This window comes from Kockovaella imperatae, assembly GCF_002102565.1.
Source record: "Kockovaella imperatae strain NRRL Y-17943 chromosome Unknown BD324scaffold_1, whole genome shotgun sequence".
Classification (NCBI taxonomy): Eukaryota; Fungi; Basidiomycota; class Tremellomycetes; order Tremellales; family Cuniculitremaceae; genus Kockovaella; species Kockovaella imperatae.
The window spans coordinates 121,889-134,863 of record NW_019028941.1 but is presented as its reverse complement, the minus strand read 5'-3'; the positions used below and the strand labels follow the sequence as shown (position 1 = coordinate 134,863).

Sequence of the window (12,975 nt, the reverse complement as noted above, 5' to 3'; positions counted from 1 at the left end):
CTCGCACCAGGGGTCGACTGAAATAGACGAGGGATATGCGGACGGGTGTCCAAAAAGATCCCAGTAGAAGAAGGGAATCAAAAGGAGTGCCGTCCTCGTCGGGAACGCGTTGTTCTTTCCCCGAAGCGACTATATTTGCGAAGAGGGGATAACAGGTATATATATCCTTGGGCCGAGGAGGCTCAGAGCATGATCACTGATATCTCCTATATCCTGATGAGATCCATGAAGCCAGACTTGACTATCTGAGAGTGAATAGGGATGATGAAAGAGATGGATGTGTAACAAACCCAGTGCAGCAGCTGCTGCTGCTCAAAGAGGGAAAGAGAGGAGAAAAGAGAGTGTCAGTGGGAATTTGTGGCGAAGAGAGGGAGGGAAATAAAAAAACTCCAATTAGGATCTCGGTGGATTTTTCATTACTTCATTACCAAAAAAAAAGTCAAAACTCTAATGGTTCAAGTTTTCCCGGGAGGAGCGTGAGAAAGCAGCGGCGGCGGCGGTGGCACATCCTGGGTCGTCCTCGTCACAGGTACAGCAGAAGGAGGGGGGCCATGGGAGTGTGGTCTACAAGCAAGCCTCACTGACGGTTGGCAGCGGCTCGTGCACTGACTTGACCTCTGAGCCATATGAGAAGGTGCCAGAGTGAGCCACAAACCGATGTCTGACGCATCTCATCTGCTCACCTGCTGAGAACCTGAGCACGAGGGGGATCACTGATCAGCCCCGTTTTGTGTATACATCAGCTCAAGTGGCACTCACCCAATGTGCCAATGGCCAGATCCAGCTCATGATAGTCAACAGAGCTCTCTGCCAGTACACGGCGTAACCCTCTTTCATAGATAGGTGTAGTCGCCTTTTGGCATCCTTCATGTATCCATATGCTCGGGTGAGCATCTGTCGGTGAAACGAAGGCAACAGAGCGTCGATCGGTCCGCCTGGTCGAAAGCCACTTGTGAGCGCCTGCGCCTCATACAGCAACACAGGCCCGGCTACATACCCTGACCGCCCGCCTCGTCACTGGAAACAATGACTTCTGCTAATGCCTGTGCATCACACAACGAGGTTGCGCCTCCAGCTCCGCTGCCCGGTGATAGTTCAGCGGGAAACCATCACCTGCTATTTCGAGCGCCACTTACCCCTGAGGAGGCATAGTATGAGCTGCATCACCAATCAAGACTGTCCTCCCGCCTTTCCATTCCAATGGATCTTTATCATCGCAACAGACGACTTGCCAAGCACCAACGGTCTGAGGGACCACGTCTTCCCTTATCGTCTTGATGAGATTCGCATCTCCTCGATCCGATTCCAGTAACGTGGCCATCTTGTCTATCCACGAGACAGGCGTCATATCTTCCCATCCGTGAAACATCTTGAGACTGCATGCGCAGAAGATGTAATCTGGATTAGGTTGATCCAATGCCTTGAGCGTTGGCTCGATATCCTCGTTTGAGGCAAATGGGTTGTTTTCCCTAGCGGAAGCGGGAAGCTGGGGTACAGGATGACCGGACAGAGGGATCATAAGAAGAGCATAAGACCTCGTCCCAGTGATGGTGTTGATGCCGTGTGGGTCGTGTAGATTCAGATGAGTCCGGGGCAGGAGCTTGAATTGGACGGTAAGATATGGTAGCGTCGGGAACCGTCCCATTTCCGGATACAGCTGTGCCCGAAGGATCGACCCCATCCCATCGGCACCTGGCAAAGGGTCAGTATTCAGCCATGACAGTCCGTTGACATGCCAATGACGAGATCAGCCAGCTCATGCGTCCCATTGTCAAACACCACCTCCGCCTTGCTGTCCTGCCTGTTGACTTTAACCACTCGCCTACCACGCTGTACGTTGACGCCTTGCTCCAAAGCATCCTTGAGCAGCCATCGGTGTATAGCAAATGGTGTTTGACCTTCGTATCGTCTGACCGAAAACAGATTCTGCAATGATGGAAGGAGGATTGAGATGCCACCGTGGGTCAAGCCGTGATCCGATACGGTGAGAAGCTGGTCAAATTCAGAAGGACTGAGAATGTTTCGGAGCGCTGCACGTCCGTCCTGTAGGAGCATGAGCGATACGATGCGCTTTCGATAAGACGAACGGTTCCGCACTCACCGGTGCCAGCCAGATAGGATACCTTGAGAAGTTGCTTTCGTCTGGTCTTAGTGGCTCAGTGGAATGCCTACGGAGCTTCACGGTGACCCACCGGCCTGTCTCTCATACACCGTCACACGTACATTCTGGCCCCTCCCTTGACTTTTCGCTCTCTCGATAGCATGTGCAGTGGCGAGACCGGCACTTTCAAGAGGGTCAACGATCAGGCAAATTACCATATATCTCAAGTCCAGCTCACATGCCTGCGCCAACGATGACCACGTTGAAGCTGTCCTTGGTCATCTCGGCGTGGTGATCAGTGTGATTTTGCAGTATACGGTCTCTACGTGAGATAAAGTGTAGAATAGTCTGACCTCATTGTCAAGCTGCTATTCCATTACATGCTGCTCAACGTCCTTTGCAACTTCCATCACTGTTCCGTCACATCACAGACCATGCGGGTTCTCGGCTCCGATGTACATTCCGCTCACGGGCGGAATCAAAAAAAGTGCCACATTCAGTTTGAAGGGTGACGGGGGACTGCGCGGGGATTAACAACGTCACTGCTGCTTCTCATCTTTGAAGGCGATCATCTTCTATCAGCGTTTGCAACCTTTTTGGGAAGACGACCTCAACTGGGTCGAATTCTCAAAACAGCGACAGAATGTCACGGCAAGCACCTCTTGTCATCGACAATGGTACGGGTTATACCAAGATGGGGTGAGTGGGAGCATATCTGGTGCGAAACAAGAGAGAGAGGGAGAGAGAGAGAGAGACATCGATAGACGAGTCCGGATCTGTCCTGAATAGGCAGGCTCTGCTCAGCGAGACGATCGTCCAAGTGGATACCTTGATTCAGACATCTCTCTGTCTCAGATGCTTGATTATCAATCTTCATCCGTGTCGTGTATCGCTCACGCCCCGCTATCCAGATTCGCAGGCAACTCTGAGCCGTCCTTCGTATTCCCTACCGTCATTGCGACTCACCAATCCGCATCGTCCACTTCATCCTCAACGGGTGGATCAGGATCTGCAAGGGCTCCGCCTCCCGTAGCTTCTAAACCTGGGCATCTCGCCAGTAAGAGAGGGATTGAGGATCTAGACTTTTTCATTGGAGACGAAGCTGTGGCTAATTCAAAGTGAGTCTAGTCAGGCGTCCAGGTGAGGTGCGAATCAGGTCGCTGACCAGTGAATCCTTCCTCCAACCCACCCTCTTTCATCCATCCGGATCATGTCTGTCTCCTGCGTATCTTCCGGGCCACCCACTCGTGACTTCTTTACCTCGGCACTCTCAGAACCTATTCCCTGCACTACCCCATCCGACATGGTCAAATTGAAAACTGGGATCACATGGAGAGATTCTGGGAGCAGTGTATCTTCAAGTATCTCAGAGCAGAGCCAGAGGATCACTACGTGCTCTTGGTAGGTCTACCGTCCCTTGCACGTTCTGACGCATAACGCTCAGACTGAACCGCCCTTGAACCCACCTGAGAATCGAGAAAACACGGCTGAAATCATGTTCGAATCCTTCAACGTGCAGGGATTGTGAGTGTCTCACTCAACTGATACCCTGGCAGTGAAATTAAAGTCTTTTTCAGGTACATTGCCGTCCAGGCTGTGCTGGCCTTGGCGGCCTCTTGGACTTCGTCAAAAGTTTCCGAGCGGACCTTAACGGGAGTGGTTATCGACTCGGGAGACGGAGTGACCCGTGAGTCGAGCTCATTAGCACAGCACGGAGTAAGCTGACAGCGATATCCAGACACTATTCCGGTCGTACGTGGTGATGACCAATATTCAAGCGGGATCTTAACTGATTGCACCCACAGGCCGAAGGATACGTCATTGGATCATCTATCAAGGCCATCCCTATTGCCGGTCGAGATATCACCTACTTTGTCCAGCAGCTGCTTCGTGATAGAGGCGAGAGTGGAGCCATTCCCCCGGAGGACCAATTGAAGGTGTAAGTATGCTGTGCTCGACAGCAGCATTATCTGCCATAGACTAGGCAAAGCTGACTTTGTCTCTCTTTCTCTCTCGCAGCGCTGAAAAGATCAAGGAAGACTACACATATGTCTGCCAGGATATCGTCAAAGAGTTCAAAAAGTACGATTCGGATCCCTACAAGTACTTTGCGAGATTCTCCGGCGAGCACAGTGTGACGGGAAGGGTAAGATTCACTCATGGCATGGTTGCAATGCAGCTGACAGACGCTTCAGAAATACGACTTGGACATTGGATACGAGCGATTCCTTGCCCCCGAAATCTTCTTCAACCCTGAAATTTACTCGTCCGATTTTTTGACCCCTCTACCCGAAGTTGTGGACAATGTCATTCAGACTTCGCCGATCGATGTCAGAAGAGGGCTGTACAAGAACATAGTGTTGTCAGGAGGATCCACCATGTTCAAGGACTTCGGTAGGAGATTGCAGAGGGATGTCAAGGCCATCGTGGATGGTCGAATTGCGGGCAGTGAGGTCAAGAGTGGAGGGCACATGAAGGTGAGTTGCGGGCAGGCGAAGCGAACAAAGCGAGCGAGTTGGGTTTGCCGTCAACGACGTTTCGCACTATTTCGCAGTACCCTTCATAAAAGGGTTCATCCGCTGATGTTCTCTATCAGTCGAGCGGTCTTGAAGTCAATGTTATCTCTCACAAAAGACAGCGATATGCAGTATGGTATGGTGGATCTTTGATGGCATCTACGGTGAGATCATGCGAACAGATACACACGGCTCAAAGACTGACACGCCATGTAAGCCTGAATTCTACAATGTCTCGCACAGCAGAGTAGACTATGAGGAGTATGGACCTTCGTTGGTCAGGCGGTTCTCTGTCTTCGGATCTGCTACGTAGAGCAATGGGAAACAGGAGGGAGATTGGGTGGAAATCGAGAAGGGGGTCTCTGTCCAGAAGCGAGGAATGCTTGATGAATGATATTTTGGTCGTTGAGCAGGCGAATCAATGTGGCAGGATCGATGATAGAAAGTGGCATAGGAGACAGGAAATAGTCTAAAAGAAAGATTTGGACCTCGCTTAGAAGGAAAGGAAGGGGCGACTGGGGAATAGGGAGTGCCTTTGTGCTACTCATGCCCTCTCACCACCATGGTCCCTGTTCACCTTCTCTCTCTCTCAGCTTGGATCAGTCCAGAGGAACTCGCTCGTGTACTGAGATCTTGTTGAGCCCTGGAGGACAGAGCCATACATGTCTACCGACAGCAATTCCACGCCGACCTCGACCTTCGCTTCATCGTGGTCATCCATGTACCATGATCGCCGCCAAGGTATCATTTTCTTCTGGTACGAGCCCTTTGAGCTTGTACTGACCTCGGAGCTTCCTGTCGACTCCTACTGCGGTGATGAGGCTGGCATATCCCATCCCGAGGGGGACACCGAAAACACTGCGTGCAACCACCAAGCTTCACCGGGCGACGATGCAATACAAATCGGGTCAGAATCCCTTGCGTTGACCTCGGGCTCGGAGGTGTGCGACAGAGGCTCATTAGACCTACTCGCCATCCTGGCTTCTTCTCAGGAGGTATGCGAGTCGCTCAACGTGCATGTCGAACCTCTCGCAGAGGGCGTCCAGGATATCGGCAAGGTTGAAGGTGTGATTCATAGAGAGGTATGTGCTTGGTCAAGCTATGTGCGTGCATCGCAACACGGATGCTGAGAGTATTCTTTACGTCAGGCCTATAACTCATCATCGTCCCCGGAACTCGGTTGCTCAGTGCCGCGGAAACGATCGAAGATGGATATCCAAGTGACATTCGCTGCCCCGTCCCTTGGGATCATGGGAGCCGATTCTCCACCCCAGGAACGTTGCGCCTCTCAGCTGTCCTCGGATAAGGTCGACAGCTTTGAAGATGTCGTCTCTGAATACGACCTGGCTCTGTCATGCGGCCATGGAGCAAAGGACGCAGTCAGAACAATCTCGGACGGCCTCGATCAGCCTTCTCATCTTGACGAACCTGCCAGACAACACATGTCATCCCCGCTGAGACTCCAGCACGAACCGAATCCAGGGATGAATTTGAATGAAGAACCTCCAGCCGGAATTCCACATAGAATCTGGGTCAAGTATGGTATGGATTACTTCCTGAGTAGTCTGTTAGGCTGCAGACCCAGTCATGTTCTCTCCTCGGCTGACCGGCGTCCCTTGACTTTCTGGATCGCCGATATGGATCGTCATGCCCTCGTGCGTGACTATATCGAGGTCAGTGTCGGCGTCGTACCCTCGGATCAGAATTGCTGATCTGTCGAGTCTGTCTTACAGCGTCACGGCGGCCGACTTGTACCTTTCAGATTTGCAGAGTTCATTGTCTTCGATCGGCGAAAGTTGCCCAGCGAATCATGGTCCCCTTACTATGACATGAGAGAAGATCAAGAGGCTGTTCTCCTCAATTGGATAGTCCAGAGCGTCAACGAGGGACGGATCTTGCCCATCGTCCCGTATCTCGTTCGATATCGGCATTGCGACTACAGAAACCATCGGCGCGACACTAGAGGTCCATCATCCAGCCTGTATCATCATCATCCCCGCTCGCAATTCAGGACCCCTGCCTTGTATCCCGAAAGAAGGGGCATCCCACCAGACGGTCATCGAGCTCGAGGTTCATTTCACTCACTTGAAATGGATTCACCATATACTGCACCTCGCCATCGTTGGAGCTCTGGAGCCAATGGCTGCAAAGACAGCCTGAGATCTGGCCGGAGCAACAATCCTCGTCAAGATCTTCGTTTCGAAACGTCGACCAGCGTGGGCACGGCGAATCCTGTTCCAAATAGCAGGGCGGGGTCTCAATCACGTGGAGGATCCACACGACTCGATATGGAAGTTGACCAAGTGGATCCGGCTGAGAGGCTTGATACGATCCCTTTCAGAGACCCTTCGTTAGACAAGAGGCAGCATGAGGTATCACCCATGGAGGGTTTCTCCGATCGAGCCGCCTGCGCTGGACGTGAGGCCGATCAGGAGATCAAAGGAGGCAACAGCGATGTCAAGACACTGGGCGTCGAGAATCTGAACGTTGAGAAGAGACCTGCTATGTCACGCTCTGAGTCGTCCATGTTCATCAAGAGCAGTAGGCGTTCGGCATCTCGGGTCGCCGTCAAGTGTCCGACGGCAGCATCAGAAACACAAGCCAGTCCGATTCATTCAACAATCTGAGGGCAGATCGTCATCGATCAGGAGGAGGAGAACCGTCATCTAGAAGGACAGTACGAGAGGGTCCGATCAGGGGAAGATATCACGCATTCGTACCGGTAGATTGACAGCTACGAAATACATCATGCGAACATCTACAGGCATTTCGAAATATTTCCCACTGAATGACTCTAGCTGACGTAACGCGTTTTAGATATTTTGGGCCCGCTTGATCTTGCATTTTGGCTCACGATACTTCTGTCTTGAAGGTAGTGTCTCCGCCTGCATTCAAATTTTGGCAATCATCCTGGCATTCAAGTCGTCGCATTTGAATCGATATGATCTCACGCACATTGTCGATCACTGACAACCGATAAAGCTCTTCGAACACCTGAACTATGAGATTGGACACACACTACGCTCTGATCTCGACTCGTTTCCGCTTTCCACCCTTCTTGCCCTCCGCTAGTTTCTGCCTCACTCTCTCTTCGTCCCAGACATCTTCTGCCATCCCGGCGACCTTTTCGTTCTCCCATCTGCCTTTGAGATATCGCATGGCTGCGATATTGTAACCCATCACATTACGTTCTTGTGTCAGAGCATCGCGGACATGGTTCCTGAGATTCAAGATTGTCGGACGAAGTGTACGATTGGCAATCAGTGAGGCAGAATGCGTGCGGAGGAGGAAAGTAAGAATTCGAGACGTCAAGACGATGTCTCGATGCTGATGTTTGCATGAGCGTTCTGCCTTGACACCCCTTTACTGCCTAGACTCACCTGTCGAGCCCACTCGTCGAGATATGTCAAGAGACTAACCACCTGGCCAAAAGGCAAGACGAGCAGGGCATCTTCCATCGCGGCGGCTGGAATAGCCTTGATGACCTTGTAGACGTATTCTTCTCCATTGACATCTCCTCTCGCGACCAGGACTGGGTTTCGATCTGGAGCAGGAAGCTGAGCAGCGGCCTCGGAGCTCAATTTGGCTTTCTCCTCTTCCCAGCTCTGCAAATCGTCGCGTTCGCCATCGGCTATTTGTAGCGCCTCCATGATCTTCTCACCGGCCATCAATGTCTCGTTGGTTTGCTTCTGAACAGCTTCCACTTCATCTCCTTCACCAGCTGCTTCAACTCGGTTTGACTCTTCCACCGCGTTGGCATCGTACATTGCTTCTAACTCTCGCTCTCGCTCTTCTTCAAGAAACAGGGGTTCTTCAGTCTTTTCCCAGATTCGGATAGATTTGTCATGAGAGCCAGTCACGACGTATTCGCCTTGATGTGAAGTGGCCAGAGCCCATATCTCTCCATGATGACCCTCGAGCTTCTGTATGAGCTCAAACTGAGAGAAGGGGTGAGCAAGAAATGGTGTGACCTGACCGTGCGATTCACCTTGTCGGCATCCCAGTATTTCAAGAACTTATCCTTTCCAACTGTCCAGAAATTATGGCTATTGGCCTCGAACGAGATCTGCATGATAGAGTCGTCGTGGGCAAAGATGGATCGATGACAATCGCCAAAGTCAAGACCCCAAATCTTGACGTTCTTGTCGGCCGAGCAGGTGATGATGAGTTTTGAGTCGAATGAGATGTCCAGAGACAAAACTGGAAGCTGAGCCAATGTTTAGCAGAGCCTGGAAAGCTTCTGGAATGACTTGCCTTGTGACCATACAAGGACAGGAAAAATTTGAGACTATCTTCGAAAAAGACCTTTACGGTCGAGTCCAACAGAGAGACCGCCAACAATTTTCCATCAGGGCTGTACTTGACAGCAAGCACGTCGTCCGTCATCTTGAGTGTTCGAATGTGGACCAAAGCAAGTTGCTTTGTCTTGAACTGATGTCGAGTGAGCAAAGAAGGTCTCCTTGTCTCCAAATTTTACGTACCACAGTCTCTACTCCAAGCCGACTGACAACCTTTTCACCCGGCCCTTCCTCTCGCATCTCAAAGTTCCAGAACTTCACATCCTTATCCGCACTGCCTGAAACTAGTCCGCGGCCGTCGGGACGGACATGCACGCTCCATACCGGTCCAGAATGGGCCTTGTAGGTTGCTAATAGGCTAGATGCAGCAATGTCGTATAAAAGGAGCTCGCCGCTTTTCGTACCGATCACGACCTGACATGAAAGTCAACGTGCGACAACTCTGCGCACGGGACTGCTATCACTCACGTGCCGATCACCTGGTAAGAAAGTCGAGCAGATGGCATAACCACATTCCATTGTCCTGAGGCAGGCTGTCGTTTTCGCATTCCAGATCTTGAGCGTACCACTCGCGGCACTAGCTATGACCTGGTCATCTGAGGATATGCTAAGCGTGCGAATGTCTTGTCGATGTCCCGGTAATTCCAAAGAATGCGTCTTTGTCGGCTCAGGGCTAGTTCCATCCGGGAGCTTAGACTTCTTGCCCGTAGGAGTAGGAAAAGAATAGGTCTCAAGAGAGTTGTTTGAGAGAGCCACGAGGAGCTGGGGCAAAATCAGCAGACTGCCTATCGAGCCACGACCCAGAGTGTCTCCTGACTCACCGGTACTCCAGACTTTGACGACCCGGAATCGGCATCGGCGAGCGAGAAAGACTTGATCTTCGCATTCGTCCGTATGTTGCACCATGCCTGGACACGATCTTGCCATCCTACCTTCTCCGTCCCTTCTTCCCCGGTCTCCTGTCCATTCTCCTTCTGTCTGCCCTTCTCGCGATCTCTCTTCTTCCGTCTAGCTCGCTTCGCAGCGACTTCCTCCGTTGACCGCAGCCTGAGGACATTGATCGTTCGTTCAGACGTGTGAAGGAGAATCATGGGGAGAGATGGGTGGAAGGCGGCTTGAGTAACAGGATGAGAGGATGAGGAGAGAGGGAGAGTACATAAAGGATGGATCAGGGAGGGGAGCTGGGACAGGATCAGCGAGGTCACTCTGAGATCTTGGAAAGGCAGATCACTCACCTTGCCGTTGGCATCTTCTTTGATACCGCTACTCAGTGCTGATTTGGGCAGTGTCCACACCTTGGCTTCTCCATCGCCTGCCCCTGTCAATAGCAGCCATGCACTAGAGCCCTCTCCCACATGCTCTCCCTCGCCTGGTAGAGCATCTTCTTCATGATTCTCCTTCACAGCCAAGCAATGAGCTTCTCCTCGTCCAATCACCACGGTTTGAAGACAATGTTGTGTCCCGAGATCCCACAATCTCATTGTACTGTCTTTAGCCGTGCTAACTAAGAATCCAGGATGTTGTGAAACGCCCAATGAAGGATGAGGTATGAAAGCAAGTCCAGTGATAGCTCCTCTGTGCCCTTTCAGTCGGAATAGACCAACTTCAGCCACACGGTCCCAGATGACGATTTCTCCTTCTGATCCTCCACTCGCAAGTCGAGATCCGTCGGTATCAAAAGTCAAGGTCGTGATGGTCTTCTTGTGCCCATTGAATGTGACTTGCTCCACAGCTTCTGTCGATGTGCCCGATTCATACTCCCAGAGACGAATTGAGCCATCGGCGTAAGCAACGGCAAATGTCTTTCCAGAGCTCGAAGAAGAGGTAGAAGGAGTAGGACATGGGGTCATGTAGGTGACAGGTGAGGTCAGTCCGGACGAATGCCACATGGATAGCTGGACTTTTTCAGTATCACCCTGTTCTCCTTAGAGAACTCACCATCTCTCCACGCTTGACATCCCAGACAAGGACGTCTTCCCAAGCTGGTACATAGGCCGACTTGCCATCGAAGGCCGAATTGGCGGTGGGCGAGCAAATCACACCAAATGCCTAGGCGCGTCAGTTTGATCCCAGCGTCAAACGCAGTTGAGCTCACCTGCGTAGGCCCATGGCGCATATACGACTTGACCATGGTGTCGGACCGTCCTGTACGACTGTTGCTAGCTGCAATTGGAACGATGGACCGGCATCTCGCAACTTTTTTTGGTAGTTTTTGAAACCTGCTTACTACCGTGGGAAAGTCATCATTTCCCGGTTCAACGGAAGACTGGAACTCTCATTCTTTCAGTCTATGCTATTCTATCCTGCATCTGACAGGACACGTTCAGACCGAGTACGGCGGACCGGAGATGCAGCCCATGAAGCGCAAGACGCCTTCTGGGCATTCTCCATCCCCTGCCCCAGGGAGTGGAAAGCCTTTCGTCAAGCCAGAACCGGTAGAGCATGAGGTGAAGAAACAACGATGTAAGGCTCATCCCTCTTGCTGAAATGGCGCCTTCTTTACGGTCCTAGGAGGCGCACTTACTCATGTCATTAGTCACTGCTGGCCCGAGCTTCCAGTCTGGTCCTGGCACTGGCTCCTCAGTCAACGCCTTGGGAACTGCCGTGATGCAGATGTCGGCGCATCTGAAGGTGGTGTCTTTCCCTCACTGGAAGAGGAGTAATGCTGACGAACAGTCCGCGCCTGTTTCATCAAATGACCTTTCATCCTGACTCTCCCATATCCTATTCGTGGTACTTTTGATCTCCATTCTCTCCCCAAATCGCTTGCTTGCGCACCGCTGGAAAACAGGCTGTTGGAACCTTAGGATATCAAGATGCCTACTTCCATGCTCAGGCCGAATTCCCTTCGCATGATCCCGTCAAGGTCCTGGAGATGCTCAAAAGGCTGGAAAGGGTGATTTTCAACGACGTCAACCAGGTGTTCTCGTACAATGCGAGTCATTTCTACCTGTCAGTGGAAAAACAGCTAATCTTATGTCCGCTGCTGTCTTCCTCTCTGGGTACCACTCAATCTATTTCATGATGTTCACCGCGATTCACCTCGACTGATCGGTCACGATCATAGCCTGAGCTCACCCTGGCCAATGAGGCCCAGATTCGAGGCTATATCAGGACCAACTCTACCCCGACTCAGCCGGTGCTCTTGAGGAGTATCCGCGAGGCCCTCCCGCCGAACGGCACCAGCATTATCGAGGATCTCGAGCGTCGAGGCGAGATTCAAGTAATGCGATCTCTGACAGGGCAATTCAAAGATCCGCCTCTTCCGCGATTAGGTCGGAAGAATATTCTGGGATTAAAAATCAATGATTCGGGCAATGGAGGTTCCAGAATGCGTAGCCTCTGGTGGGATGATCTGAGAGAGAGAGATAGAGCGGGGAAAAGAGCTGATGATGGTGAGATGGCCATCCTGTCGCTTGCATGGGCTTGGCTGATCATTGCCATTACAGATTTCATCTTTGCCTGGGATGATGTGGTCATCACCGAAGCGGACGACATTGTTAGACTACTGGAGAAGGGTGCGTTGAGAGTGGTATACAGCATAAAACTGATATTTCTCCTCCAGAAAATCTTGGAGCTGGATCTGCCATGCCGGCTGCCCCCAAGATTGTTGCCCAAGCGCCAGCCAAGAAGAAGAAGACACGACGAGGTCCCTTGAAGATATCCAACGTGCACATGAAGGAACAGGTGAGTAGGGGATGCTTAGGGATTGGCGGTTACACACACAGTGCTCATGCTATACCTCTTCCAGGGCATAGACTTTTCCAAAGACTATGAAGGGCCTTCTTAGCGGATCCAAAGGGATGTACCTTTGGTTGGGTGGTGGCACCCATTTTTTGTGGCATGTGGATGTGGCACCCGATGAATGCCGGCAACGTTTGTTTATGACCTGACGTAGCTTTTAAATCAATGGAGAGGGAGTGTGGAGTAGGAAGATGGCAAGGGATGGGCGGAACAGTCATTGTTGTAATCAAGCATTCGCATAAGCACAAAGTATGTCGTGGAGAAGTAGAAGACGCATGCATAGTACCACACTGTCGCTCCATGCATGACTTTGTCC

The 12,975-nt window shown here is 51.6% G+C and overlaps 5 protein-coding genes across 5 annotated transcripts; 3 read left to right on the top strand and 2 right to left on the bottom strand.

Moving 5' to 3' along the window:
- Positions 1–577: 577 nt before the first annotated feature.
- On the bottom strand, positions 578–2,383 carry BD324DRAFT_647425 (hypothetical protein; the record flags this gene model as incomplete). The annotated part of the gene is made up of 9 exons (XM_022017654.1): positions 578–617; positions 684–694; positions 760–935; positions 998–1,080; positions 1,137–1,692; positions 1,827–2,043; positions 2,102–2,142; positions 2,193–2,284; positions 2,340–2,383. The coding sequence occupies 9 exons, from the start codon at positions 2,381–2,383 to the stop codon at positions 578–580; spliced, it is 1,260 nt and encodes a 419-aa protein (XP_021874176.1).
- Positions 2,384–2,652: 269 nt separating this feature from the next.
- BD324DRAFT_611012 (actin binding protein) lies at positions 2,653–5,019 on the top strand. The gene is made up of 11 exons (XM_022014234.1): positions 2,653–2,800; positions 3,013–3,219; positions 3,376–3,502; positions 3,546–3,625; positions 3,679–3,788; positions 3,840–3,853; positions 3,907–4,040; positions 4,121–4,247; positions 4,297–4,578; positions 4,698–4,781; positions 4,835–5,019. Exons 1-11 carry the CDS (start codon positions 2,745–2,747, stop codon positions 4,928–4,930), a joined length of 1,317 nt encoding a protein of 438 aa, XP_021874175.1. The 5' UTR covers positions 2,653–2,744; the 3' UTR covers positions 4,931–5,019.
- Positions 5,020–5,279: 260 nt separating this feature from the next.
- BD324DRAFT_647423 (hypothetical protein) lies at positions 5,280–7,244 on the top strand (the record flags this gene model as incomplete). Its single annotated transcript, XM_022017653.1, has 3 exons — positions 5,280–5,699; positions 5,766–6,290; positions 6,351–7,244. 3 exons carry the CDS (start codon positions 5,280–5,282, stop codon positions 7,242–7,244), a joined length of 1,839 nt encoding a protein of 612 aa, XP_021874174.1.
- A 248-nt stretch (positions 7,245–7,492) lies between these two features.
- BD324DRAFT_611007 (putative WD-repeat protein) lies at positions 7,493–11,079 on the bottom strand. Its single transcript, XM_022014233.1, has 10 exons — positions 11,011–11,079; positions 10,854–10,964; positions 10,151–10,810; positions 9,737–10,096; positions 9,384–9,677; positions 9,099–9,329; positions 8,872–9,048; positions 8,606–8,824; positions 7,998–8,555; positions 7,493–7,944 (listed from the first exon to the last, which is right to left on the bottom strand). Exons 1-10 carry the CDS (start codon positions 11,044–11,046, stop codon positions 7,636–7,638), a joined length of 2,955 nt encoding a protein of 984 aa, XP_021874173.1. The 5' UTR covers positions 11,047–11,079; the 3' UTR covers positions 7,493–7,635.
- Positions 11,080–11,210: 131 nt separating this feature from the next.
- Positions 11,211–12,960, top strand: BD324DRAFT_611003 (hypothetical protein). The gene is made up of 7 exons (XM_022014232.1): positions 11,211–11,378; positions 11,452–11,546; positions 11,707–11,850; positions 11,983–12,310; positions 12,365–12,433; positions 12,481–12,602; positions 12,667–12,960. The coding sequence occupies exons 1-7, from the start codon at positions 11,264–11,266 to the stop codon at positions 12,703–12,705; spliced, it is 912 nt and encodes a 303-aa protein (XP_021874172.1). The 5' UTR covers positions 11,211–11,263; the 3' UTR covers positions 12,706–12,960.
- The last annotated feature ends 15 nt before the right edge of the window (positions 12,961–12,975 follow it).

Bases quoted from the DNA above. Each gene is read 5' to 3' on its own strand.
- BD324DRAFT_611007 (XM_022014233.1), bottom strand. From the start codon at position 11,046: ATGGTCAAGTCGTATATGCGCCATGGGCCTACGCAG. The intron at 10,097-10,150 runs GTGAGTGATCTG...ATCCTGTCCCAG, and splicing joins AAGAAGATGCCAACGGCAAG to CTCCCCTCCCTGATCCATCC. The intron at 7,945-7,997 runs GTGAGTCTAGGC...TGCAAACATCAG, and splicing joins TCGACGAGTGGGCTCGACAG to CATCGAGACATCGTCTTGAC.
- BD324DRAFT_611003 (XM_022014232.1), top strand. From the start codon at position 11,264: ATGCAGCCCATGAAGCGCAAGACGCCTTCTGGGCATTCTCCATCCCCT. The intron at 11,851-11,982 runs GCGAGTCATTTC...TCACGATCATAG, and splicing joins ACCAGGTGTTCTCGTACAAT to CCTGAGCTCACCCTGGCCAA. The intron at 12,603-12,666 runs GTGAGTAGGGGA...TACCTCTTCCAG, and splicing joins ACGTGCACATGAAGGAACAG to GGCATAGACTTTTCCAAAGA.
- BD324DRAFT_611012 (XM_022014234.1), top strand. From the start codon at position 2,745: ATGTCACGGCAAGCACCTCTTGTCATCGACAATGGTACGGGTTATACC. The intron at 2,801-3,012 runs GTGAGTGGGAGC...CCCGCTATCCAG, and splicing joins ACGGGTTATACCAAGATGGG to ATTCGCAGGCAACTCTGAGC. The intron at 4,041-4,120 runs GTAAGTATGCTG...TCTCTCTCGCAG, and splicing joins CCGGAGGACCAATTGAAGGT to CGCTGAAAAGATCAAGGAAG.